Source organism: Podarcis bocagei (genome assembly GCF_964188305.1).
Source record: "Podarcis bocagei genome assembly, chromosome: 7".
Lineage (NCBI taxonomy): Eukaryota > Metazoa > Chordata > Lepidosauria > Squamata > Lacertidae > Podarcis > Podarcis bocagei.
Window position 1 is genome coordinate 84,048,570 of NC_138132.1, and position 26,743 is coordinate 84,075,312.

Sequence of the window (26,743 nt, forward strand, 5' to 3'; positions counted from 1 at the left end):
CAAAGTTCTTAACCCGAGGTACTATTTCTGGTTTAATGGAGTCTGTAACCTGAAGTGTATGTAACCTGAGGTACCACTGTTGTTGTTTTTTAACATAATTTTTATTGATTTTTTCTGTATTTCATCTTAATTCCATACACATATTCACAACTTATATTATTTGCTCCAAATGAGCTTTGACTTCCTTCCGTCTCTCTTTCTGACATCCCTATGACATTTAACATATCTATCGCATTCTCATGATCACTTCTTTATCATATATTAGCCTTAAGAAATCATATTTTTGTTTATAAATCAGCATCAAAATTCCTCATTACAGAACATATCACGTTAATGCTACAAACGTTTTCATATAAGTACAATTTTCTTTCAAATAATAAATAAATTTGCTCCAGTCCTTTTGGTATTTTTCTTCGGGTCGATTCCTAATTCTCCCCGTCAGCTTCGCCAACTCCACAAATTCTACCATCTTAATTCTCCAATCTTCCAATGTAGGGAGTTCTTGCTGTTTCCACCTTTGAGCCAAGAGAATTCTCGCTGCCGTTGTGGCATACATAAATAAATTTACATCTTTTTAATGAATTTCTTCATTAATTATCCCTAATAAGAATGGCCCGAGGTACCACTGTAGTCCCAAAACATCTGGAGGGCAGTTTGCCTATGCCTGCTCTAGGAGTCCCTAGTTGGCCACTGCCTGGGGAGCAGAAGACTGGACTTGATCCAGCTGCTGGAATGCTCCTTTATTCTTGGCAATTCCATCAAAGCCTCTGGGGTTGTCCTTCCACTCTCGTGATACTAGTCCCAGCAAGGAAGCCGACTGTCGCTCAGGACAAGCCAAAGGAAAGGAAGAGCTTTTTAACCCGGGGCCCAGTTAAACCAGGGAACTCACTCCTGCAAGAGGCAATGGGGGTCACCAAGCCAAATGGTTTTAAGAGAGGATTAGATAAATTCATAGCAGAAGGTGTGTCGGAGGCAGTATTGCTTCTGGATACGAGTCCGAGAGGACACAAATGAAGAGAGGGCTGCCGCTGCGCTCAGGTCCTTCTTGGGGGCTTCCCAGAGACCCGGTGTCTTTTTGCCCACTAGGTGGGCCTCCTTTAAATCTGATCGAGTTGCAGGGATCTCCTTATGCTCTTAGAAAGAAGAGTCCTGGGTCAGGCAGGAGATCCCTCCAACCCACTATCCTGTCACCAAGCAAGTGCTTTCAGAGAACCCTTTTCTCTGTTGGTTCCTGTCCTGTGCCAGCTACTGGTGTTAAGAGGCAGACTGTCCCTGGATAAGGAGGCGCCATTCATCTCCCACAAAATCGTTTTTTCCATAGCCTACAGCGGTGGGTGCTCCATTGTCTCTGATTACTGTGATATTATAATTTTACTGTGTTTTGTGCTTATTGTGCTACTGTGTGTAGAGCGCTCTGTGTTTCCGCTAAACTGTACGGTTCTTTCGGGAGTGGACACTCTGCCTCGGGAGAAGGGGAATACAGTACATGTTGTTGTTTAGTTGTTTAGTCGTGTCCGACTCTTCGTGACCCCCTGGACCAGAGCACGCCAGCCACTCCTGTCTTCCACTGCCTCCCACAGTTTGGTCAAACTCATGCTGGTAGCTTCGAGAACACTGTCCAGCCATCTCGTCCTCTGTCATCCCCTCCTCCTTGTGCCCTCCATCTTTCCCAGCATCAGGGTCTTTTCCAGGGAGTCTTCTCTTCTCATGAGGTGGCCAAAGTATTGGAGCCTCAGCTTCAGGATCTGTCCTTCCAGTGAGCACTCAGGGCTGATTTCCTTCAGGATGGAGAGGTTTGATCTTCTTGCAGTCCATGGGACTCTCAAGAGTCTCCTCCAGCACCAGAATTCAAAAGCATCAATTCTTCGGAGATCAGCCTTCTTTATGGTCCAGCTTTCACTTCCATACATCACTACTGGGAAAACCATAGCCTTAGCTATACGGACCTTTGTTGGCAAGGTGATACAATACAGTACATACGGTACTATATTCCCGGGTAATAACACGTCTGTTTTTGCGCATGCGCTAAAGACCAGCGAGCCAAAAAGTTACGCATGCGCGGCGACTCCAACCTGAGATTTGTATGCGCCTGTCATGAGCTATGGCGAATGCGCATGTGCCTTATCCATCCGGGAATCTCGCATATGGGTATTCTATAGGGGAGAGCCGCGCTGCCCACGCACGCGCAGGAAAAACCCTTTGCTTCGGTAAAGGGAACGGGAACCGCCAGAAACGCGCATGCGCCGAGAGAAGCAGAGCCGCGAGTGCGCGTGCCGAAGTGAACAGCGGCGCTTTGGCAGCTGCGCCGCCGCCGCCAGTGCGGGGAGCGTCGCGCGCATGCGCGTTGGGCGGGCTGGCGGCGGAGGGGAATTACAATGGAAGATGAGGAGGTCGCCGAGAGCTGGGAGGAAGCGGCCGACAGCGGGGTGAGCCCGAGCCCGGACCGGGGGCGGCGGGGGAGGCCGCCAACAGCAGGGGGGGGCCGCGGGAAGAGCGACTGGGCCCGGCCTCTCATGGCTGGCGGTGAGGCGCCTTGGGCTCCGCGGCGCCTGCTAGGCCTCTTAAAGGGGCCGCGCCCCATTTTCCCCGGACCACGTGCTCCCTGCGCGGACCCCCACCCCCCCAAGCTCTCCGAAGGGGCTGTCTAAGGGAGCTGCCGAGGAGGTGTCCCGGGGCTCCGATCTCCGCGTGTGTGGGGGGGCCTTCCCCCTCCCGTTCCTCTTTTGCAAGGAGGGGCGCGATGTGGTTCTGGGACGCCTCTCCCTCCCTTGGGTGGCCCACCCGAAAGAGGGGTGGTTTGCACTTCAGGGTGAAAAGGCTCAGCTGCATCTCCCCGCATTCGCCTTGCCTGTTGGGGCCGAGGGAAGAGGGGACCCCGGCCTCTGAGGGGCTGCAGGTGGCCCCGCGTCGCCCCTCGAACAACAGAGGGAGACGCCTTGGGCCCGGACTAGGCTCTTTCGCTTGCTGGCCCAGCTGGTACTCCTCTCCCGGGGCTGTAAGGGGCAGCTCCACGGCTCTGGGGATCTTCTACAGTACATGCAAAGCGGGGGCCTCCAAACCCTGGGAGCGAGCCTTGCTGAGCACCCGTGGGCTTATCTCCGAGTAAACAGTATGTAGTAGGATTGTGCTGCTAGGGATGGTTGTGTGATGCCTCATTTGGAGGCAATTGAAGGCTTAGGACTAGTAAGTGACTTCGAGAATATTTCCAGGAAGCTCTGCCCTCAGACACCACCAAGGCAGGGATCTCAATAATAGGGACATGGCATGTAGAGGGAGGGTGGTTGTATGGCCTGGATTTGAGAGGCTGTCTGCATAGCATGTGTTGAAATGGACACAGCAGGAGCTTGTAGGCTCCAGATCCCTTAACCACAGAGCAGCTTGGAGTCGGTCAACTTGCTTCCTATCAGCAGAGTCTTCCCTGGAAGAATCCCAGGAATTTCTTAAGTGTCCCACCAGTAGACAGCACGTCTGCTCACCCAGGTTCTAGCCATTGGTCAGCTAGGTAGACTCCAATTAAATACATTTTATCACTCTTTTCTTGGTTCCCACTGGTGCTGCATGCAGTGCCTTTGGACCATTCATTTGCCTAAGAGGTAGTGATCTGTTTTGGTTTTGCCTCTGGCAGCCCCCGAGTACCTTGTCAGAGGCTACAGCAGGGCGGGTAGGCAAAGGTCTATCAAGTTTTGCCCTCCGCCTTCCAGGCAGAGAGCTTTACAACAACAACAACAACAACAACAACAACAACAACAACAACAACAACAACAATGTTATTATTTATATGCTGCCTATTGGACTGGGTTGCCCCAGCCACTCTGGTCGGTTTCCAGCAAAATACAAAAACACAAGAAAACAAACATTAAGAACTTCCCTTCAGACGTCTGCTAAAAGTCATATACCGGTAGTTGTTTATATGTTTGACATCGGGTGGGAGGGCATTTCACAAGACGGTTGCCACTACCAAGAAGGCCCCCTGCCTGGTTCCTTGTAACTTCACTTCTTGCAGTGAGGCAACTGCCAGAAGGGCCTCAGAGCTGGATCTCAGTGTGCAGGCTGAATGATGGGGGTATATACAGGGCTAGGGCCATTTAGGGCTGTAAAGTTCAGCACCAACAGTTTGAATTGTGCTTGGAAGCATACTGGGAGCCAATGTAGATCCTTTAGGACTGGTGTTATATGGTCCCGGCTGCTGCTGCTGGTCACTAGTCTAGATGCCGCATTCTGGATTAGTTGTAGTTTTTGAGTCATCTTCAAAGGTAGTGCACTGCACTGATACAAACAGGAGATAATCAGAGCATGTACTCTGACAAGCTAGCGCGCAGGCAGGTAGAGTCTCAGCTAGCATACCAGATGGGACTTGTAGCCATCCTGGACAGAATTAACCTGCACCTCCAGGTGAGAGTCCAAAATGACCCCAAGCCTGCACACCTGGTCCTTTAAGGGCACAGTTAGTCCATTCAGAATCAGGGAGCCCCCACAGCTGCCTGCCTCCTGTCCCCTAGAAACAGTACTTCTGACTTGTCAGGATTCAACCTCAATCCTTTAACTGCCTTGAGATGCTCACACAGGACATTCATCACCTTTACTGGTTCCGATTCAAATGAGACGAGGAGCTGGGTATCATCTACATACTGGTGAACACCCTGCGCAAACCATATAGATGTCCCAGCAGCTTCATACAGATGCTAAAAAGCATGGGGGAGAGGATGGAGCCCTGAGGCATCCCACAAGTGAGTGCCCAAGGGTCCGAACACTCATCCCCCCCACCACTGGAGCTGTTCTGTGACTACCTGCTCAATCACCTTGCCCAGGAATGGAAGATTTGGAATGGGGTGATAATTGGCCATAATGGCCGAGTCCAAATATTTTTTTTTAAAGAAGTGGTTTCATAACCATTAAGGGCGTCCAGGAAGACTCATTCATAGAGGGAAGCATTCACCACTCCATGGAGCTCATTGCCCATCCCTGCTTGGCTTGCTTTCATGAGCCAAGATGGGCAAGAGTCAAGGAGACAAGTGGTTGACTTCACTCATCCAAGCAGCCTGCCCACATCTTCCAACTGACCTCCAGATGTGAGTGTGGCCTTGGTGGCTGGCCATATGTGTGTGTGAGGGTGCCAGGGCATCTCATTGTTCAGTCTTGCACCCTGCGTTCTGGGTGGCAGAGACCTAAAGGCCTGCGGGCTGCCCTTTGCCTTGGGGTGCTGTCTGGTCTCCCTCGGGAGTCGATTTCCTCCATCTCTGCCTCTCCACCCTCCAGGCATTTCCCTTGTTTTTATAGGATCCAGCACCTTGCAGCAGCTGATGGGGCTGTGGGTCAGGCTTGCTGAGAGATGGCACTGTGCTGTTTTGCATATTTAAATTGCGGGCGGGAAGCCCTTGAGGAAACGTGGGCGGTTTCTGTCTGTCGAATTTGGCGAGAAGGGGCGAAGCCTTCACTACAGTTTTCAGGATGGTAGATTTGGGGAGCTCCCACAGAATGCACCCCTTGCTCTGGCTAGCATCCTGGCAACCCCCCTTGGCTCAGAAGGAAGAACTGTTGCTATGTGCGGTTCAGCTCCTGCGGGCCAGACAAGCAGCCACTTTCTTCCAGGGCCCCTCAGAGCTGGCCCTGCAGCACCCACACTTCCTCAGCCTTTCTGAAGAGGTGGAGGGAAGAGAAGCGCTTTTGGCAAGTGAGGAACTGAGGAGTGGGAGTTGTGGGCTATCCCCCCACCCACCCACATACTGCCTGGTAGTTGTTTGGAAGAGGCTTAAAAGCAAGCTTGTCAGAAGCTTCTGAGAAAGCCAGGACAGATAGGGGCCTTTTTTACTCCTCGATTAATCACAGCCGCTGAATCGGGCTGTTCTGGGCAGTGGGGTGATAGTTTTGTGCTCCTTTTTTGGGCTGCCTGGAGGCACTTGTTTGGCCAGCTGGGGTGGGATAGCTGGACCAGGATGTTACCCCCCCATTGCTCCCGTGTTCTGACTGAGCAGCGCTGTTGTTCAAATGTGGGCTTCGTGGCTTCTTTTTGGGTAGAGAGGCCAGGGGCCATCTGCACCCGTCCCTCAGTGTCTGTTCACACTCTGGCTGCCTCTTTCGCAATGGAGAGGCTCTAATTTAATAGCTCTGTTTAACAGAACTTGTCTCCTAGTCCAAAGTCTGGTGGATGAGTTAATTTTTGAACCATAAAGGGTTAGCACATGGCACAGTGAGGGGTTTCCCCTCCTCCATGCAATCCAGGACAGGTGTGGGGTGGTGATGAAATTGATCCTCATAGGAGGAGGGGGTATCTTTTTAAGGGGTACCCCCTACAAGTAGGATTGTTCCAGTTGGGTCTTTGCAAGAGGCCTTGTGGGTCTCCTGTTCTGCTTGTTTGGGGGAGTCTCCCCTCCCCCTGATAATTTTTTTAACTGGAGGTGCTCACTCTCTGCTTTGGGCCCAAGACAGCTAGCACCCACCCCACCCACCGGTTTCCTTGTGGGTCTGCCTGGGAGGTACAGGCACCCAGGTGATGCATTTGCCGTGTGCCACACTTGCACCCAGGGGTGTTTGCTGCACCCATAAAAATAGACTTATCTGTCAGCTGCTTCATTTGGCCAGGCTGAAAGTCGGACACTAATTTTAACCCACTTTCTGCACAGCTCGGTGGCCAAGCACCCGCCAAGAGCGGTTGGCAGGAATAGTTACAGGCAGATCTGATGTCAGGACAGAGCCTGGCAAAGGGGAGGCTCTGCCCTTCCTCCACAATTCTCATGTACCTTTTTTCATCCCATCCCGTCCCCCCGTATAGGGAACATCTGTGGCCCTCCAGATAATCATTGGATGCCCACTCCTATCCTCCCTGACATAAGAGCATAAGAAGAGCACTGTAGGTAGATCAGGCCAATTGCCCATTTAGTCCAGCATCTTGTTTTTACATTGGCGAAGCAGGTGCCCATTAGGAAAATCCCTCAACCAGGATTCGAGCACCAGAGCATTCTCTTCTCCATGAATTTGCCTGATCCTCTTCCAAACCCATCCAAGTTAGTGACTATCTCTCCTTCCTGTGGAAGTGAGTGCCAGACTTTCATTATGCAAAGAGGCTGGACCCAGTTGATCTTTGCGATGCCGCAGGAGCATCTTCAAGTTCCCCTGGGAGCAGCAGGGCAGCCACAGAGGGTTCACCCTGGCTCGGGGAGGCCAATGGGGATCCCCCTTCACCTGTGACTCTGAAATGCACTATGTGAGATTTGAACCCTGCCCCGTTTTGTTGCCTTGCAGGAAATAGACAGGCGGCTAGAAAAAAAGCTGAAGATCACCCAGAAGGAAAGGTGAGGACGCTTCATCCTCTGGGCTTGGCTATTGCTAGGACCTTGTGGGGGTCAGTGGAGAGTTGGGGTTGTATTTCACTTCCTTCAAAAGGAGGGTTGTCTAAGGAATAAGAGCTGCCTGAAGCATCTTCTTGCAGGGCGGTAGTGCCTTCAGTTTCCGCTGATTCCGGAGAGGCCACTTCTGGCCGCTAGGTGGCTTTGGAGGGAAAGTGCTGAGTGTATCTGTGAATGCTGAACAGGGGAAACATAGAATCATTGGGTTGGAAGGCACCACAGAGGTCGTCTAGTCCAACTGCCTGCAATGCAGTAACCCACATTTTGCCCGTTGTGGGGCTGGAGCCCACAACACTGAGACAAAGAGCCTCATGCTCTACTGACCGAGCTCTCCCAGATGAATGCTGCTTGGTTCTGCTCTCCCAGCCAGTCTCACTTGGGCTCTGCTGATCCAGCTGCCAGGAGACGAGGGCTGGAGCCCAGGGCTGCTGCCTAAGCTCCTTGACTGTTTCTTGCAGGAGTGTTGGTGCTTGCGGGAAGGGGAATTGAACTTTCTGCAGTGGGAGTGGAAAAGGAGCACACAGTGGGGAGGCCTGGTGGGTTTTATTGCGTGCTGACAGTTCCTTCGCTGTAAACATCGTCTGAGGTGTGTTTTCTGTAACTTGTGCTTTGCATGTGTCTGTTTTCGGCCAGGTGAGGGTCCTCAGCCCCTCTGCAAAGAGCGGGACCCCTTATTTCCCCCTCCGCTCTCTCCCTCTCAACAGCAGGAAATCCAAGTCCCCGCCTAAAGTGCCCATTGTGATCCAGGACGACAGCCTTCCCTCGGGGCCGCCTCCGCAGATCCGGATCTTAAAGCGGCCTACAAGCAACGGGGTGCTCAGCAACCCCAACTCTGCCAGCCGGCCAGCCCTCCCGGTGAAGACGTTGGCACAGAGGGAGGCCGAATACGCCGAAGCCCGGAAGCGGATCCTGGGCAGCGCCAGCCCGGAGGAGGAGCAGGACAAGCCCATCCTCGACAGGTGCAGGGCTGCAGCGGCAACGGCGGGGCCCTGATCTCCTACCGCAAGAGGCCCAGACAAGCTGGAGTTCCCCCTCTGGGGCAAGGCCCCGGTGGGACTGGGGCTCAGGAGGAGGTGGGGGCACACTGGCTGGCCTTGAGCTGAGTTCTTCTGCCCCAGCAAGCAGGCATGTGTCATGTGCTAGCCAGGAACGGGGACCCACCAGGGGCTCAGCTGTTGTCCTGTTCCAGCTGCTTGTGTTGTGAGAGAGAATAAGCTCTTGGGGTTCCCCCTCTGCTCCCCCCCAAGTGCAGCAGGCAGTGGCGGAGGAAGGGGGTGCGCCCCCACACCAGGTGTCATCACTGATTGGGAGGGTGGCAAAATGAGTTTTCTTTAAAAAGGGGGTGGGTTCACAAAACTTTTTAGGAGTGATGTGGTGGCTTAGGCACCTGCAGGTTCCGCGCGGCCTGAAATGTCAGTGTGGGACGTGCGTCTGCCTACTGCTTCTCCCTCAGGTGCCCTGCAGCTGAGGGGGAGGCGGTGGAGAGGCTCGCCCTGCCCCCAGCTGCAGGACATGCCCCCACACCAGGCACCTGAGCAGCAGGCTTAGTTTGACAGTCCCAAGCCAGCCCTACTGGGGACAGATGAGGAGCCTGGCTTGTGCCTGCTCTCCTTTCTAGCCAGAAGGTGGGAGGTTGTGTCCCCTGAACCCAGCCCCCTCAGAAAGGGAGCTGTCCTGAGCCCGTGGTTCCCAGGGGAATCGCCTATTTCATGTTGCCTGCGGGCCCTTTGCTCGGCCATGCTGGGCGTCCCCTCTGTGTGAGTCTCTGGAGCGCTGCGCTGCGTTGCCGTCCTCTTAAGGCTGCCCTCCCTGCTCTTTCTCTTGACAGGCCCACAAGAATCTCCCAGCCAGAGGAGGCCCGGCAGCCCAGCAATGTGATCCGGCAGCCGCTGGGCCCCGACGGCTCGCAAGGCTTCAAGCAGCGCAGATAGGAATGGCCGTCCGGCCGACTTGGCGGCACTCGAGCGGGCACCTCCCCCACCCTGGGCTGCGCGGTGGCGGCAGTGGACACACGAACCTGAGCAGGGGGAAACTACCCGGGTGACTTGCACTGTGATCTCCTCCTCCCCCCCCCTTTTGCTCTGCCTCCTGTGCCCTTCTGCCCCTGGCACTGTGACCCCCGCCTGCCGCTTCCCCCACTGGGATTGGCATACTGAGGGGGCGGGGGCACGGCAGGGCAGGGCAGGCTCCTCCGGGTTGCTGGGCTTGCCCACACAGCCACGCCTGCCAAAGCCAGCACCAGCAATAATAGTAATAATAAACGTTTGCGTCTCCGGGCGGGATGGCAGAAGGGCCGGGCGGCATTCTGCTTCTGGGAATGTGCATGTCTGTCCAGGTTGCTTGAGGAGCGAGGAGCTAGGCTCGGCGCGAGGCGTGTACAGAACTGCATTGGTTTGCTTTCTGGGAACCGGAGGGGAAGAAGACGCCAGTGACGAAGGGGCGGGTGTGTTCACTATTTGGCTTGTTTATCTCAGAAGCGGGGGTTGGCATAGTTCGAAGAGAAGCGAAATGGATTTGGAGGCGCTTCAGATAGTAGTGGGGAGAGGTTTTCGCGTGCCCGGCTTCCCCTATCCGCTGCTGCTGCTGCTGCGAAGCAGATGGAAAGGGCTCTCAGCCGTCTGCGTGGTGGGCTTTGGCGAGGCCTCTGGCTTGGGGTGACTCGTCTTGGCCTGCACCCCTGGCCTGGAGGGTGGAGGGGCCGTGGCCAGTGCCTCCCTCAACTGCTTGTGCTGCTTCCAGGCGGAGGGTGGGCAGGTGCTTTTTGCCATTGGGGCGATGAGCTTCCCCGGCCTTAGACTAGTTTAGTTTCCCTGCTGCTGTCCTCTGCTGAGGCCATGGAAAGGGATAGGGGGAAGCCCCGTGGCCCAGCGATGCTTGTGCTGGCCAGAGTCGGAAGCCGTGGCAGGCGAGCTGTGAGCCGTGGGCCAGGATCGTGGCTTGTTGCTCCAGGTGTGCTTCCGGTCCTGTCTCGGGTCAGTTTGCCACCAGGGGGCAAAGGAGCTGGGCACAAGCAGTAGCTGCCATGCGGGGCAGGGAGTGGATTGCCTTCCCTTGCAAAGTGGGAGGGCGTCGGGCTCAGCTGCTGCATGTCTTGCTGGGTGCAGAAATCTGTTTTCAGACGCCGCCGAGTAAGACTCAGGATGGCAAGCAGCTTCTTCTGTGTTGCTTTTCTAACTCAGACAGAATCAGTTGGTTTTTCCTCAAGCAACAAGAAGCCCCTGGTTGGGCCCAATCCCTGGCGTGTAGCCAGCAGCTCCATGCATGCTGGCCCAGGTCTGCTGCGTTGTAGGTGCTCGGTTGGGCCTCCCCCGTCCTCTCTAGTAGCCATATTGGGGAGGGGCTCCCCCAGCACCCCCCTCTCTGAGTGACTGTGGGCCTGCTTGCTTCACTGTGTTTCCAGAGTCTGCCTTTCTCTCTCTCTCTCTCTCTCTCTCTCTCTCTCTCTCTCTTTTGGTTTTACTGTCTGGTTTTGGAGGATGTCCTGGGTGGGATAGTGGGGTATGCGGGAGCTGCTTTGACTGGTTTGGGGCCAAGTGCCCAGCGCACCGCAGCGATGCCTCCTCTTGTGCTGGAACGGAAGCGGAACTTTTGCCTACTTTGGGAGGGGGTGGGAGTTGTGGGGAAAGGTGTCTGTTTGTACATCAACCCGAGACATGTACAAAAATATTGCAGAATAAATAACTGGTCAAAAGAGTAATAATAACAATAAAACTACCTGTGTATAAAAAGTGAAAGACACGATGGACCGTTGCTGTGTTGAATTTGCTCCCTTCCTCCATTTGGTTCCTCCAGTGGCATCCTTCAGCCTCATGGGCTGCTCTGCGCCGCTTTGCCCGAGCACTGGCAGCAAGATAGTCGTCTCCTCGTCCTCCTCGGGAGCGCTGGGCCTTGGGAGAGCTTGACATTTCTGCAGGACCCTGACCCTTGGATGGCTTCTGTAACATGGCCCTGACGCTTTCTTTCCGGGTGTAGCGAGGGAGGTGGGAGAGAGATAGTTATCCCTCCTGCCCAAGAGTAGGGAGAAATATGTGAGCAATAACTGCCTGGCATCACCATGACTTTCCTTAACTCTGCTTTGGGATTGGTTGCCTTGCGGGAAATGCCGTCTTTGGCTGCTGCTGCTGCTGCTGCTCCACCCAACTGCTCTTCTCTGGCTGCCTCCTTTCTTCCACTTAGGATTAAGTCTCCCCCATCTCCCCCGGAGCTGTACTTACCTACTTGCAAGTTGCTCCTAGGAGGAGGGCCCAAGCCCCACCAAGAAGAAAGGCGGTTACTGCTGTGCCACCAGCTGCACCATGGTCAAAGGGGGGGGGGTGCTTCCATCCTGCAGGCAGGGTGGTGGCACCCTTTTCGCTGTCTGCCATTGGGGGGCTTCTCTGGCACGGACAATGGGGCTATGGTCTTGTCCAAGAATCAGTGTTGGAATAAGTTGAAGGCCCTCTTCGGGGGGGGGGGGGAGTGTGTGTTTGTGCGTGTGTTAGAAAGGGGGACAGTTCTTAGGGTGTGTGCATGTGTTCCCACATGGCAAGCAAAGAGGCTTCACCAGCCCACAGCCATCCTACATATGCAGACAAAACATTTTATAAATGTATTTTAAATAAATGTGTTAACTTTTAAGTATGCGGCCTCATTTATTCTTCTTATTTCCTCTTGGTGCGCTTGCATGCATTTCCCAGGCATAGAATGATCAAATTGTGGAGTTGGAAGGGACCCCAAGGCTCACCTAAACCCACACCTTGCAATGCAAGAATCTCCAATGCATTGGAGGTTGTCAATCAGGGAGTGGGTGGTCCTTTGCCAAGGATGCTTTAGTTAAGCATCCTTGGCAAAGGACCACCCAGTCCAGTCCCCGATTGAAAACCTCCAGTGAAGCAGACTCCCACCACCTTCCAAGGGAAGTCATTCCACTGTCAAACAGCACTTAGTGTTGGAAAGTTCTTCCTGAACTTTATGCAGAACCTGCTTTCTTGTGACTTTGAAGCCATTGGTTTGGGTTCTAGCCTCTGGAGCAGGAGAAAACGAGCTTGTTCCCTCTTCTATGTTCCCTTTTAGTCTCCTCTTTTCCTCAGCTAAACATACCCATTTCTCTCAACCATTCCTCATAAGGCTTGGTTTCCAGAACCTTGACGGTCTTGGTTCCCCTTTTTCTATACATGTTCCAGTTAGTCAATAGCCTTCCTAAACTGCAGTGGCCAGAAGTAGACACAGGTCTCCAGGTGTGGCCTAACCAAGGCAGAATAGTGTCCTTGATCTGAACACTACACCTCTGTTGATGCAGCCTAGAATCAAATTGGGTTTTGGGGTGGGGGTGGCTGCCCCTTTGATGTAGGCCAGCTTTTATGGATGAAGATGCTCTCCTGTAGGACTGAAGGGCAGCGTTGGGGAGGGGGGTTTGCTTCTGGTTGCAAAACAGTATGGAGGACGGGAGTGGGGGAGGAGACAGAAGTCTACCTGGGCTATGTTGGCAAGAGGTGGGGTTGGGGATTCCCCTACATTAGGCAACGTGCATTATTACTTCTGGGGAATGGATCTTCCGCATACCAGATTCTGGAGTCACCCAGTGGGAAAAGCACTGCTAGCTTCGTGCCTGTTCCAGAAGCCTGTGAATGGCCACTCCGCTTGCTGGATCGCTACTCTCTCTCAAGCTAGCCTTTTCCAGATCCAAAAATGTCATTTTGCAGGCGGAAGCAAGAAGTTCGGCGCGGGGTGTTCAAAGTTCTGACACTTTTATTTTTCAAGTCATTTGATAAGAATCAGCTAGGGGGACCGTCTCCCTGCCCCGGCATCGGGTGCGACCCCACACCGCCCGCCGGTCCCTCGTTCCTGCTCAGTTGCAGCCCCCGCTCCCCACCCATAGCTGTCAACTTTCCCCTTTTCTCGCGAGGAATCCTATTCGGAATAAGGGAATTTCCCTTAAAAAAAGGAAAACGTTGACAGCTATGTACCCACCTTTAGCATAGATGAACTGGATTTTCTTTTGCCCCACCGTGCAATGCCGCCTCCTGCCCCTGGACCCTCACCTCCCCCGGGAAAGGGGCCCTGGCTCGAACCGGGTCCCTTAAAATAGTTCTCGGCCCGCCTCCCGCAAGTTCGACACATTGAGCGCCGTCGGCTCAGCGGAGACGCGGCTGCCGACGCCCTTCCCGGCCACCAAGGGGAACAGCGAAAACCATTCTTTCTCTCTCGCTCTCCCTTTTATGTCCCTTCTAGCCCTATGCTTCCACCATGGAGAAACAAAACATTTCCCACCCCGCCCGCGTAGATATAAGAAAGGGTAGAGTGGCCTTCCCCAATTCCTGGATTCGGAGTCCTTAGCGCGGAAGAAGGCTGGGGTCCCACGTTTCTGGTTGCTTACTGCGAAGGTGGGGAGACGGCGCTTCAGTGCCGTGGATTTTGCCTGTTTTCCATCAGGCAGCCCCTCGGAACCACAACGTTAAAAAGGCCCGAAGAACCCGGAAGCTTCCATTGAAATCACAGCGAGCACCACTCTACAATTTTCGCAAGTCTATGCGCCCTCCTCAGCCTGACGGCGGGAGGCGAGGGCCATTCCCCGAGCGGAGGTTGTCCGCAAGAGCGAACGGAGACGAAGGAGGGGCCGCGGAGCCGGAAAGGCCTTTGAGGGGGCTCCGCTGCCTTGGCCGGCGAGGCTTTATTTCACTGCCGTCTTCGCCTTCGTCGCAAGAGGCAGGAGGTACCTTGGAGCCGGAACACCCCCCAGGAAGTGACGCAAAAGAAGGGTGACGGACCCTTCCGGTTCGCTCGCGTCTGCGCATGCGCCTCCGTGGGCGGAGAGGAGCCGCGCTTCCGGGTTCCGTGGAGTAGGCAGTTGAGATGGCGGAGGGCGAGGAGTACGAGTCGGTGCTCTGCGTCAAGCCGGAGGTCCACGTCTACCGAGTGCCCCCGCGCGCCTCTAACCGGGGCTACAGGTGAGCCGGAGAGCCCCGGGGCATGTGCAGAGTGTCCTCCTTTCCCTGCCTCGGACTCTCTCCCCTCCCCCCCTTTCAAACCAATGGTGTCGCTGCGGGTTGGGGCTCAAGGCTCAGTTTGCGCTGCTGGGGAGTCTGAAGGGGCCTACAGTGGCACCACCGTCGTGTTGAAAGGGGAGTTTTGAAGGGGTGGCCGCGAAGGAGGAACATGGCAGGGGTGGGGGTTTTTTTGGATAAGGTGCTTAGTAAAGGTAAAGGGACTCCTGACCATTAGGTCCAGTCGTGGCCGACTCTGGGGTTGTGGCGCTCATCTCGCTTTACTGGCCGAGGGAGCCGGCGTACAAGGCCCTGGCGGACAGGCTGGCCGCATTGGAGCGGAGCCTGCAGGCGGCCAACAGAGAGCGCAGGGCGACCCAGGTGAGGCCACGCTAGGCAGGGAAGCGGACCGCAGGACAAGGAAGGTGCCCAGCAGGAGGTCGGTCTGTGAGGAAGGAGCTCCACCTCCGCTCCCTGCCCCCCTCACTCCTTTCAGGCCCTGGCAGCAAAACTGGGGGGGGGGGGACAGACAGTGGACTTGAAGCTCCCTCCCCAGTCACCAGGTCCATCACTGGATAGGCCAGGAGGGGTTATTTTACACACACAAGGCTTAGCTGTCAGCTGATCTGTGTGGGTTACTCCTCTGGTGGGGTAGGAGAGCCGGGGAGGAAAATCCACATCTGGCAACCAACGTGCCACTTTGGTTTCAGATAATATCTGCGTAAAGGTAAAGGTAAGGGGACCCCCGACCATTAGGTCCAGTCGTGGCCGACTCTGGGGTTGCGGTGCTCATCTTGCTTTACTGGCTGAAGGAGCGTTTGTCCGCAGACAGTTTTTCTGTGTCATGTGGCCAGCATGACTAAGCCACTTCTGCCGAACCAGAGCAGCGCATGGAAACGCCGTTTACTTTCCCGCCGAAGTGGTACCTATTTATCTACTTGCACTTTGATGTGCTTTCGAACTGCTAAGTTGGCAGGAGCAGGGACCGAGCAATGGGAGCTCACCCCGTTGCGGGGATTCAAACCGCCGACCTTCTGATCGGCAAGTCCTAGGCTCTGTGGTTTAACCCACAGTGCCTAGCCTACTCCTTTAACAAACATGGCGTGGAAGAGAAATTTGCTCCGAAGTGCGACGAGGCCGCCTGATGTCTTTGTGTGTGTTGCAGCTGCGGTTTTTCTGCACTGCAAAAAGCGGGGAGGGGGTTGGGAAGCTGGTGTTCCGGGGGCCCCTTCCAATGCTTTTGATTCTGTTGGGTGACTTTTAGCCCTGAGCAGCGGCGCTGTCTTCTCTCCCTGGTGCTAGAGCTGCGGAGTGGCAGCTGGACGAGCCAGCATGGAGCGGGCGCATGCGCATAACAGCCAAAGGGAACATGGCCTACATCAAGCTGGAGGACAAAAACTCAGGTAATGGGGAGTGAGGTGTCTGTCGTCTCTGTGCAGCAAGGGAGCTTTTCCTAGCCCAGAACTTGGTTCAGGCCTTAGCTAAGCCTCAGGCAAAAGGCCAATCCTTTTTAGCCAGGTTGATTGTCCATAGAAAGCCGGAATGAGGTTCTTTTATGGGTCTGTCAAGCTACCCTGAATCCCAGCCCTCACTGCCACACCCGAACGGAAGCAATTGCAGGGTGTGCATGTGTGCTAATCTTGGGCAAACTACATTCAGGGTGGTGGTGGTGGTGAGCCTGACTCGCTTGCAGTGCCCAGGAGTCCAATAGTTAATTTTCCGGAAGGCAGAAAGGGCACATCTTAAACTGTAGAGTCCTCCCTCCCCCCCCCCCAACTTATTTGTGAACTTAAGTTTCCAGTTCAAAGAATTTTGAAGGACATGAATGAGCATTGATTCAGAATCTCTGCATCAATGTCACACACCCATTGCGTTGGGGGGGGGGTCACTTTCATTGAACCAAAATGCACAAGTATGAAGAGAAGTAACACAATCTGCTAACTATGGGATGCACTCATCTTTGGTCGGATGGGAGGGAGAAACTGACCAGCGGGTTTCACACCCTCACTTTCCCCCCTTCCAGGAGAACTTTTTGCCCAGGCTTCTGTGGACCAGTTCCCCAGCAGTACTGTGGAAGGTGTGACGGATTCCAGCCGATACTTTGTCATCCGCATTGAGGACGGGAACGGTATGGAGGCGGAGGTTTGGATCGTGTCCTCCTAGGCACGCAGGGCAGCGGGAATCAGTTCCCCAATTGTGCATCTCCAGGAATGATCCTAAGGCAGCACCTGCAAGCCCCCCTTCCTTTTTCCCTCAAAACCCAAAGCTTCCTTCTTGCAGCAAACTGGGATTTGCCAGGACTTGGGGGGCCTTTGGGAAGAGGACCTTCTGCACCCATTTCCTCAGCATGCTGTTTTCTGGCCTTCCTGGTGCTGACACAGCTTGCCTCCCCCAGGGCTGCTGCTTTTTGGTCACTGCCCCCCCTCTCACTCTGCCCTCAGATCTCTTCCAGCCTCCTGCTTTTTGCCTTGTTTGGGTTGGCTAATGAAGGAATGGGTTTCCCAAACCCAAAACTGACTGTACAGGCATTTTTAAACTGCACCAAAATCCCCATTTCTCCTTAGCTAAAATGCATAAACTTTAGCCGTTGAGCAAATGCAAAACAAGAACACAGCTCTCTCCCTTATCAGTTTGACGGCAAGACTGGCCTTGACTTTACCAGTAGAACAGACACAGACATATCTTATGTTCTGACCACAAATGACGGGGAGACCCAAGTCTGGGACTAACGCCAGAGCATGTTCTCGGAAGTAATAATAATAATAATACTCAGAATCTCTGCATCAATGTCACACACCCAAAGGTCACCAGTAGTGACCTTTTGCTCCAAGATAGGAGTAGGAACAGGAATATCCTTTTATGGTCAGGAGTGCAGGAAGGAAATCCCTTTTATGGTTGAGAGTACCAGAGCAGGAACATATGTGATGTCAACCTGCATACATAGGCTGACGTGGTTGGAAGGAGGGAGAGGGTGCCTGGAGGATATAAATACTGCATGAAACTTGTCATTTCTTTGGACTTGCTGTGGACTAATCACGCAAGTGCCTTCTGCTATCCGGAGAGCAGAATAAACTCTTTGAACCAACTCGGTGTCATTTTGACTTCCTTCCTCCTGTCCCGGAGCAACGCAGACCCAATCAGTGAACTCCAATAAGGCTACACTAACAGTCAGGTCCAACGATAGGAGAGGGCACTGTCCTTGCAATTGCCATAGTGTCTGCGAGGCTCTTCTGCTTTGGTGTGGTTTTTGTCCCTGGGAAGTTGGCTTCTGTCCTCGGTGCCAGTGAGGCCCCATGTGGGCCTTTTGCCTCTGGCCAGCTTGCTGTCACAGCCACTCCTGGCACCCCTGGTGCCACTGAGCTGCCCCTCTTGTAGGTGCTGCCCTTCCTCTGCTCCTAGGGCTGCCTGGCTCCCTCTCCACTCTGTGGGCAGCCGGGGCCTCTCGGCACTTCCTTGGTGTGCCACAATGAAAGCTCTGCTGCCGAGAGAATGAGCATGGCTTCTCTTGCAGGGCGCCGGGCCTTCATTGGAGTCGGCTTTGTTGACCGAGGTGATGCCTTCGACTTCAACGTCGCTCTGCAGGACCATTTCAAGTGAGCATCTGCCTCCCACTTTGCAGAGTGCCTGGGAGTCCAGACCTTCCCCAGCCCAAGGGGAGCAGGTGGAATCTATGCTACACCGGGTGGAGCCTTGGAAGAGCAAGGCGCCTTTTCATGCGAGCCAAGCTAATTCTCCTGAGCTGGTGCAAGCTACCTTTTGCCTTCTGGGGTTCCTTCAAATGCCCCTTCCTGGCTCTGCTGGTGCAAAACAAAACAAAAACCTCAACCCTGTGAAAGCAGCAGTGTGAGAAGTGAAGGAAAGAAAGAAAGCGGGGTTTTGGGCAGCTGCCGATTGCAGGAGGGGGCAGATTCTGTCACGACTTGCAGTCCCCTTTTGCTCTCTGTAGCCCTGGTGTCTGCTTTCCTGAAGGAGCCTGCATTCTGGTAAACCGCCGGCAAATTGGAGGATTTCAGCAGGCGAGCTAGGGGAACCGGGGAGGGGGCTGATTCTGAGGATGGAAGCGGGGGGGGGGGGACTTGCAGAGGAGCAGCAGCTGGAAGGAGTTTCCCCCCTGCAACTCTCCATCTACCCAGGCTGGGTGGGGCGGGATGGATATCCCAGACAGATGAGGGTTGCAGGGGAAAAGCAGCCATGACTCCCTGCAGACACTCCTCCCACCAATTGAAATCAAACACAGGGTTTTGGGTGCTGCCTTTGTGGCTGCGACAGATTTCTTCTGAAAGAGAAGGTGCTTGCTTTCATGGCCTTGGGTGCTGAGCGCAACATAGCTACTTTCCCTACACTGCCCGCTGCCAGCACCTTAGGCTTTTTGCCCTGCTCCCTCATGACACCCCACCCCACCCCAATTTATTCTCTCAACAGGTGGGTCAAACAGCAGAGTGAGCTGGCCAAGCAGGCCCTGAATCCAGACCAGGGTCCCAAACTGGACCTGGGCTTCAAAGAAGGACAGACAATCAAGCTCAACATTGCGGTGAGGAGGAGGGACCTCTCTGGGCTTGTCCGGCTGTGGCAGAAGGGGTGGGGGATAGGCTGTGGAAAAGGAGTCACAAAGCAAATGCTAACGAGAGGCTGAAATCAGCAAGTCAAGCCATGGGTTACCAAGAGACACCACCCAGAGTTGATAGCCTGTAGGACCTGGAAGAAAGTTCCTTTCTGACCCCAAATGGATGGGGAACTAATCCGATCATCGAGGGATGCGGGTGGTGCTGTGGGTTAAACCACAGAGTCTAGGGCTTGCTGATCAGAAGGTCGGCGGTTCGAATCCCCGTGGCGGGGTGAGCTCCTGTTGCTCGGTCCCTGCTCCTAGCAGTTCGAAAGGACGTCAAAGTGCAAGTAGATAAATAGGTACCGCTCCAGCAGGAAGGTAAACGGCATTTCCATGTGCTGCTCTGGTTCGCCAGAAGCAGCTTAGTCATGCTAGCTACATGACCCGGAAGCTGTACGCTGGCTCTCTCGGCCAATAAAGCGAGATGAGTGCTGCAACCCCAGAGTTGTTCACGACTGGACTTAACGGTCAGGGGTCCCTTTACCTTTACCTTAATCCGATCATCAGCAGATTATACCCTCCCTCATCCCAAAGGGATTTCTTTTGAGACATAGACACACACACACACACACACACACACACACACACACACACACACCAGCATCATACCCCTGTGCCCTGTTTCTGCCTCTATATCACTTGACCACATGATAATGGCTTTTTAGAAACGAACAACACTATACAAGGTCAAAGGAGTGGGGTGGGGGGAGAGTCTTTTTGCTCGTGTGTCCACTGTGTGTCAGTGTGTGCAAGGAGATGAGACAAAGGCAATTGTTCAAAGTCATCTCAGCCCAGGCCTTGACTTGTGGTCAAGGGAACATCCCCAACATGCTGGCTGGAGCTGCAGGTTGCTTGCAGGTGGATGAAGCCTTTCTCTCCTTTCAGCTGGGATTGCTACCCACGCAGAGATGCAGCCATGGGCCGGGGAACGCCCTTCGCCCCTTTGAGTGACTGACCATGCCATTCAATCTCCTTTCAGAACGTGAAGAAGAAGGACGGCTCCTCCTCGGCCAGCAGGCCCCAAGCAACAGGCTCTGGGGGCCCCAGCCTCATCCCACCCCCTCCTGGAGGAAAGGCCACCCTGACAGGGGAGCAGCTTTCGTCTGCTGCTGAGGCAGGTCTGTGTTTTCTGCTGATCTCACTCGCAAAGTGGAAAGTCCCTTATGGCAATGCACAGCCATCCTACTTTCCAGCTGGTTTTCCCCAAGCCAGGCTTGCTTGTGGTTATGGGCAGGCGATTTCCCAGCCTTGCATTGCTGGTTTTCTCGGGGTAGGCAAGCTTCAGAGCAGAGGAGGCTGCTCAGGTTAAACTCCGCCCCGCCCCCCAGCATTGTCTCGGCTGCCTGCCTTTCTGGAGTCTTCCTCTCCACCAGGTCCCAGGGGCTCTTAAAGGGCTGGCCAAGAAAGGGCTGTGAAATATATATCCCAAAATATATATCCCAAATATATATCCCAAGTGACGAACGGTTATCTCTCTGACTCTCCCTCCCTGTATCCTGTTTATCAGCAGACGTCTCCATCCCGTGGCCGCCTCCGCAGGCTTCAAATTCTACAGCAGAAGCAGCTGCGGACATCTGGGGAGACTTCACAAAAGCTTCCGGGTGAGAGTCACACGTGGATTGCAGAAGTTGAAATGTGTCCCCTTCCACCCACCCCACCCTTTAGCCGGAAAACTCCCTAATCTGACATCTGACACACCTGAAGGAGCATCTCCACCACCATCGTTCTGCCCGGACACTGAGGTCCAGCTCCGAGGGCCTTCTGGCGGTTCCCTTGCTGCGAGAAGCCAAGTTACAGGGAACCAGGCAGAGGGCCTTCTCGGTAGTGGTGCCCACCCTGTGGAACGCCCTCCCACGAGATGTCAAAGAGAAAAATAACTACCAAACTTTTAGGCAACATCTGAAGGCAGCTCTGTTTAGGGAAGCTTTTAATGTTGAATAGGTTATTGTATTTTAGTGTTCTGTTGGAAGCTGCCCAGAGTGGCTGGGGAAACCCAGCCAGATGGGCGGGGTATAAATAATATATTATTATTATTATTAGTTGATGGGACCCAAGGGGTGCCAGGTTCATGACGTTCAAGTCCCAGTGGTGGGGAGATCCTCTTATCCAAAGGGTAGGGCTGCTTTCTTGGAGAAGCAGTGAAACTCCATTGCCTCCTCATGCCATTCACTGTGTGATGGGAGGAGGTTACGTCCAGATGTTCAGGAGGAAGGGACCCTCTTTGTCCCCAGTGCAGGCCCTGGGCCCCTGCAAATCCACTCCTTGCTGAAGGGAGCGCCTCTTCTTTCTCCTCCTAGGTCTGCCTCCAGTCAGGCTCAGCAGAGCTCCACCAGCTGGGTCCAGTTTTGAGCTGAGCATCTTGTGCTTCTCTGGTCTGGGGTGAAGGCCACGGAAGGACCCTTGTGGACCAAAGAGGAAGCTACTTTGCCCTCGTCGTGCATCTTGAGATCCCAGTCCTGGACGTGTTTGGATGTTTGCTTGGGGCATTTTATGGGATAGGGAAGGTGGGGGTCAGCTGGGGCTGTGCAGATCCTCTTCTCTCTCCCTCTACCTCCATCTACTCCCTCAGCACTTGGGGTTCCTGAAAGGGGAGGGAGTTTTTCCTGGGTTCAGATCACAGCTTAAGAACCTGGGAAAGAGGGAGACAGCTGGGCCTGTCCAGAAAGAAAGAGGCTCCTTCCTGTCTCTTGCCTTTTTTCCTGTCTTGTGTGGTGTCTTAACGGTGTTTCTTTGATATGCTTGTCTCGCCTCGCCCCCTTTCTAGCTTGGAGGGATTTTGTGGCGCAGCCGCCCTAGGAAACACACACTCTGCACGCGGGCAAAGGCGGCTTCCCTCGCAGGAGGTGACTGGCAGTGCCCTGCCTTCGCAGCCCACCTTGCAAACTTGAAATGGGCTTACCTGTTGCACATCTCCCTCTCGGAATTTCCAGGGTGCCTTCCACACTGGAAGGACGCTGGGCCCCGATTCTGTCATGTTGCTCTGCCTCTGATGGTTGTGGTGGAGACGAGAGGAGAGTCGTCAGCTGGCTGCAGAGGCGGCGAGCAATGATGCCACGCCGATGTCCTTTGAGGGCGGGGGTCCCTGGCTCTGCTTTGCCTTGTGAAGTGCCTTCTCTTTTTCCTTCTCCCTCCCCTGCTAAAACTGGCCTTTTGAGCAGCAAGAGCAGTGGAACTTCTCACATTCCATATTGGTGTAACTTTTAACATGCGCACACACAACAAATTACCCTTTTACTTTCGGAGAGACCCTGGGTTTTTCTCCTATCGCAGGTGCCTCAGACATTGTGAAGGACAAAAACTGCCCTCTGGGCCCTCTTACGGAACCGGGTTTTAATTCTCTTTTGAAATATAGATCTTTGTATTCACTCCTGTCCTATTTATTCTAAGACGAAGGCCTTTTACAGAACGTTTTCTTACTGTGAAACTCCATGAAGTTTTTGCTGCCTTTTGTTTTGTTAATTCTGAGCTGGTTCCTTATTAAAAATGTATATGTATATATATTTATCTGTATAAAAGCCTTTATTTGTCTTTGGGAAAGGGGCTGGGGAAGCAGAAATGGACCCAGGTGGGAGAGTGAAAATGCCAAAAGAATTAGTAAAAACAGTTACAGATAGGTAGCCGTGTTGGTCTGCCATAGTCAAAATAAAAAAATTCCTTCCAGTAGCACCTTAAAGACCAACTAAGTTAAAAACAGTGTCTCAGTGAGATTCACATGTTGGGTGGATCATGGGTGGGTTCCCAAGGACACTTTCCTACACCAAAGCGTGGTGCCCAATGTTGGACCCGTTGAATTTAGTAGATGCGGCTATTTTAGTGGGGCTCCTCTGATTAGGACTTCTATTGTGTGTGTTTGTTTGTTGAGGATTGGCACTCTGTTCATGCCCAGAGGTACAGTTCTCTTGTTCCCCAAGTTCCTTGGCTGGCTTTTGTGACTGTGAGCAAAGAACCTTTTCCAGCCAAAAAAAACAGCCCCAGAACCCCAAAAAGCAGTATCATTTCGGGGGATGCAAGGTGGGATTTTCCCCTCTCAAGCCAAATGCTGAGTCCTGCTTGCCTTTCTCTGGGACAGGGGAATTGCAGTGCTGCCTCTGAACAATCTCCTTGGCTTTGAATTTGCCCCCACAAATTCTGGTGGTGTCCCCAGGCCTCAAACAAGCTTCTAGCTATGGAAGAAGATGACCCAGGGAGAGGCTGCCTCCCAAAGCCCTATCACCCTTTCACTTTTCCTGACATGTCAGGCCTGGCATACAGAGCCGCTTCCAGTTTTTGCAAAATCCTGGCGGGAAGCGGCGGCTGTGTCCTAGTTGGGGGTCACTGGGACATGCAAGAAAAGCCTCCCTTTCGGTAAGAAGGCAGCGCTCAGCCGCCCCGCAGGGTGGCCGTAATTCCCAGAGACTTAAGCAGCTTATGCTGGTGCTGCCTGGGTTTTCCCCCGGTGCAACCAGAGCCTTTGGCACGCGCCTTGGCCTGGAAGAACAAGAGGAGGAGGAAGCGGCGTTCTTGGGCCGGCCAAGGGCGCCATCAGAAACACGCCCTCCTCCACCGCTGCCCGGCGCTATAGTAACGCTGCTGCAGTTTGAGAAGGCAGCTGACCACTCAGCAGAGCCACCTGTGCCAGGTGAGGGGCTGGCTTGGCGATGGGGGGCTGCTCTGTCCTGGGTCACTAGGAGGTTAGGGGCCAGGGCTGATGCTCTGCTGGGCAGGGAAGGCCCTGCACTCCACACATGCTCCGAGGCACTGCACAACAGCCTCCCGTCCACCCCCTTCCGGCTCCAGAAGCGCAGCGTCGGGACTGAGCTTTCGCAGGTGGGGCGCCAGGTACCCCTTTTCGCACACTGGACAAGTTGCAAGCAAAGGAATTCGCGCCTTTGAATTCAACCGACCTAAAAACTCCCCACTGCGCTTGCACAGCGCCTTCAAAACTGCAGATGGGGCTCCTTCCCCTTTGACAGGTTGGATGGGGCAGAAATCCAACAGGTGCAGCCTCGGCCAGGCGCGGGCGAGGCTCCATTTGTTGAGTTTCTGCTCCGTGCCCTCCCGGCAAAGGGGCACATTCCCCGATGAGAAAGTTGAGCCGGCTCGCTCGGTGGGGGCTCGGGCTGCTGCTCCGCCCGGTATCTGCCCCCTGCAGAATATCCGAGCTGCAAACTTTGGGGAAGGGGTCGTCGTGACTGCATCAAACCGGAGAAGCGGCGGCCTCTAGGACCCGGGAGCGCCACGGGTTGAGTCCGCGGGGGAGGCAGGCTGCAGCCGCCGCCCCCCCCCCTCTCTTCTGCTGCCGGGCGGCGATTGGTCCAGCCCGGCTCCCCCCTGCAGCCGCGGGACCCGGGAAAGAGGCGGGGGGGGGGCTGCTCGGGCTGGCGCTCCTCCCCGGGTCCTGCCCCTCTCCAGCAGCAGCAGCAGCAGCAGCAGCAGCAGCAGTAAGCATCGCATCTGCCGTGCAAAGGGCCATGGAGGCGCCCCCCCCTGCCCGGCAGGAGCCCCCCGGAGCCCGGCAGTAGAGCGGCGGCGGCCCCCTCCCCATGAGCAACGCGGAGGCTGCGGAGCTGAAGCTGGAGGCTGCGGTTCAGGTCGGTGGGGGCTGCCTGGCGGCGGAAGCGGGAGCATCCTTCAACCCCCTCCGGCAACCCGCCTTTCTTTCTTTCTTTCTTTCTTTCTTTCTTTCTTTCTTTCTTTCTTTCTTTCTTTCTTTCTTTCTTTCTTTCTTTCTTTCTTTCTTTCTTTCTGGGAGAATATAATCTCCTTTTTTGGGGAACTTGGGCGCATCTTCTGCATACAGACTCCGAAGTTGGCGCCAGAAACAACCCCCTAAAAGAAAGGCCCCCTAGCCCGTCGTCTCGCTGAATTCCCTTTATTCTACTCTTTACCTGCCTTTTATGGGATTTTTTCCAAATTAGTCTTGCCTTGCGGGGCGGGTTGGATGCTGAAAAATATTTGTACCTTTGGATCAGGCAAAGGTTTGTAATGTCTCCTCTCTTGAAGGCAAATCTCTCTCTCCTCCCCCCTTTTAGTTATCCTTAAAAACAAACAAACTAGCTTTTGGTAGCTGATCTAAAAGCTGAGGAAAGCAAGGTTTAATCGTGAGGGATTGCATTAGAAAGCTAAAATCAACCCAAGTGTTTACTGGAAAAGAGAATAATCTTATTTGTGTAGGAGCTGCTGTTGGATCCTTAGTGTTACAGGAGGTTTACAGGTGTAAAGCTAAATTCGCGCTGCAATCTGAAGTTGCATCCCAGTCATCTGTCCTGATTTAACAGGCGGGCCATCTAAAGTAAATGTAGCCTCACTGTGGAGCGAAATCTTCTGCACTCCTTAGGACTTTGGTGACTCTGAAGGTGTTGGACAGGGGTCAGCAAACTTTTCCAGCAGGGGGCTGGTCCAATGTCCCTCAGACCTTGTGGGGGGCCAGGCTATATTTTGAAGGGGGGGGGGTTGAACAAATTCCTAAGCCCCACAAATAACCCAGAGATGCATTTTAAATAAAAGCACACATTCTGCTCATGTAAAAACACGCTGATTCCCAGACCGTCCGCGGGCCAGATTGAGAAGGCGATTGGGCCGGATCTGGCCCCCGGGCCTTAGTTTGCCTACTCATGGTGTTGAATGACTCTGTGGGCTTGATCCAGCGAGAAGGAGGCATGATGAAGTCCCATCAGACTGAGTAAACTCCCCATTCCAGCCACAACTTCTCAGTCTCAGCTCCCCTTCTGAACCAAAGGCATAACTATACTTAGCTACCTTGCAAAGTTGTTGTTGGGTTTGTGCAAGAGGGGTTGCTCGGTTTTGGGGAGCGCTTGATGAAGAACATCTGGGCCAGTTGACCAAAAGATCCAGGGTTGTTTTTTTCACATCTCCATCCTTGGCGGCTTCTTCCGTGAACAGGTTGGGGGATGTGTCTTGAGTCTGGGAGCTAGGGGGAGTAGTATGATTTTCTTCTTCTTCTTCTTCTTCTTCTATCACTCATAGCCAAGTAAGATTGTCTTCCATAAATATGGTTTTAACAATGAGTCCATAAGTGACTGTGGAGGCCAGTTCTGGATCCACACGTCCTTCCACAGTGGGGACATAGGTTTCCGGGCGGGAGTTGATCACAGTGTGGATTTGTCAAGCGTGCCTTCGTCTTAGCACATTTCTCCCTTGTGTTCTGAGTTCGAGTGTCTTCAAAGCCCACAACACCTTTGGTAAAGGCTGTTCTCCAATTGGAACAGTTGCAGGCCAGTGTTCCTCAGTTGTCGGTGTTTATTCTACTTTTTTTTAGATTTGCCTTGAGAGAGTCTTTAAACCTCTTTTGTTGACCACCAGCATTACGCTTTCCATTTTTAAGTTCGAAATAGAGTAGTTGCTTTGGAAGACGATCATCAGGCATCCGCACAACATGACCAGTCCAACGAAGTTGATGTTGAGTGCCTAAGTTGGGGGGGGGGAGCCTCTCCCTCCCCCACACTTCGCAAAGAAGTCAGCCAAGTCCCGAGTCCCGTTTTGGAGGTGACCTTTAAACCTTCTATGGGATAACAAAGGGCCAAGGAGGAACATTTATTGGATTGCTGGGCATTAGGACACTAAATCTGGACATCCTTTTATACTGAAGCCGTGGAGGAACAGGGTCCCAAGGCACAGTGAGGGGGGGGGCGCTGATTCAAGGCCCGGCCCTGGCAAGGGAGAGAGAGCCCCCCCCCGCCCCAAGTTGCCCATTTGAGTTGCCCACTTCCCTTCTCTTTCCACGCTCCAGGCCACAATGAAGTACTGAGCCCCATTTGCGGCCAGGCCCAGTTACTCATTTTAGTCCCTCCTCCGTGAGCTTCATGGGCTGGAGATTCTGGGAGAAGGTTGGG

At 53.9% G+C, this 26,743-nt stretch overlaps 3 protein-coding genes across 9 annotated transcripts in view; all 3 read left to right on the plus strand.

Annotated features, from left to right (window-relative positions):
• Window positions 1-2,277: 2,277 nt before the first annotated feature.
• Window positions 2,278-11,960, plus strand: SZRD1 (SUZ RNA binding domain containing 1). Its single transcript, XM_081203292.1, has 4 exons — window positions 2,278-2,426; window positions 7,240-7,289; window positions 8,048-8,302; window positions 9,172-11,960. The coding sequence occupies exons 1-4, from the start codon at window positions 2,376-2,378 to the stop codon at window positions 9,272-9,274; spliced, it is 459 nt and encodes a 152-aa protein (XP_081059418.1). The 5' UTR covers window positions 2,278-2,375; the 3' UTR covers window positions 9,275-11,960.
• Window positions 11,961-14,109: 2,149 nt separating this feature from the next.
• On the plus strand, window positions 14,110-22,415 carry NECAP2 (NECAP endocytosis associated 2). Of its 3 annotated transcripts, none has more exons than XM_081203244.1 (8): window positions 14,110-14,269; window positions 15,608-15,708; window positions 16,329-16,433; window positions 17,817-17,898; window positions 18,728-18,836; window positions 19,891-20,029; window positions 20,419-20,512; window positions 21,209-22,415. In XM_081203244.1, the coding sequence occupies exons 1-8, from the start codon at window positions 14,175-14,177 to the stop codon at window positions 21,258-21,260; spliced, it is 777 nt and encodes a 258-aa protein (XP_081059370.1). In that variant the 5' UTR covers window positions 14,110-14,174; the 3' UTR covers window positions 21,261-22,415. The 3 variants fall into 3 exon arrangements, with proteins under 3 accessions (XP_081059370.1, XP_081059371.1, XP_081059372.1); XM_081203245.1 differs by having other exon boundaries at window positions 20,422-20,512; XM_081203246.1 differs by having other exon boundaries at window positions 14,135-14,269; window positions 15,570-15,708.
• A 1,007-nt stretch (window positions 22,416-23,422) lies between these two features.
• The window catches only part of CROCC (ciliary rootlet coiled-coil, rootletin), an 83,479-nt gene continuing 80,158 nt past the window's right edge, over window positions 23,423-26,743 (plus strand). For 3 of the 5 annotated variants that reach the window (XM_081202869.1, XM_081202870.1, XM_081202871.1), the window contains exon 1: window positions 24,324-24,481. In XM_081202869.1, the coding sequence (XP_081058995.1) occupies window positions 24,434-24,481 (48 nt within the window). In that variant the 5' untranslated portion in view covers window positions 24,324-24,433. Of the gene's footprint in view, window positions 23,530-24,323; window positions 24,482-26,743 lie in introns of those variants that run through there. The other 2 variants (XM_081202872.1, XM_081202873.1) reach the window with 2 other exon arrangements.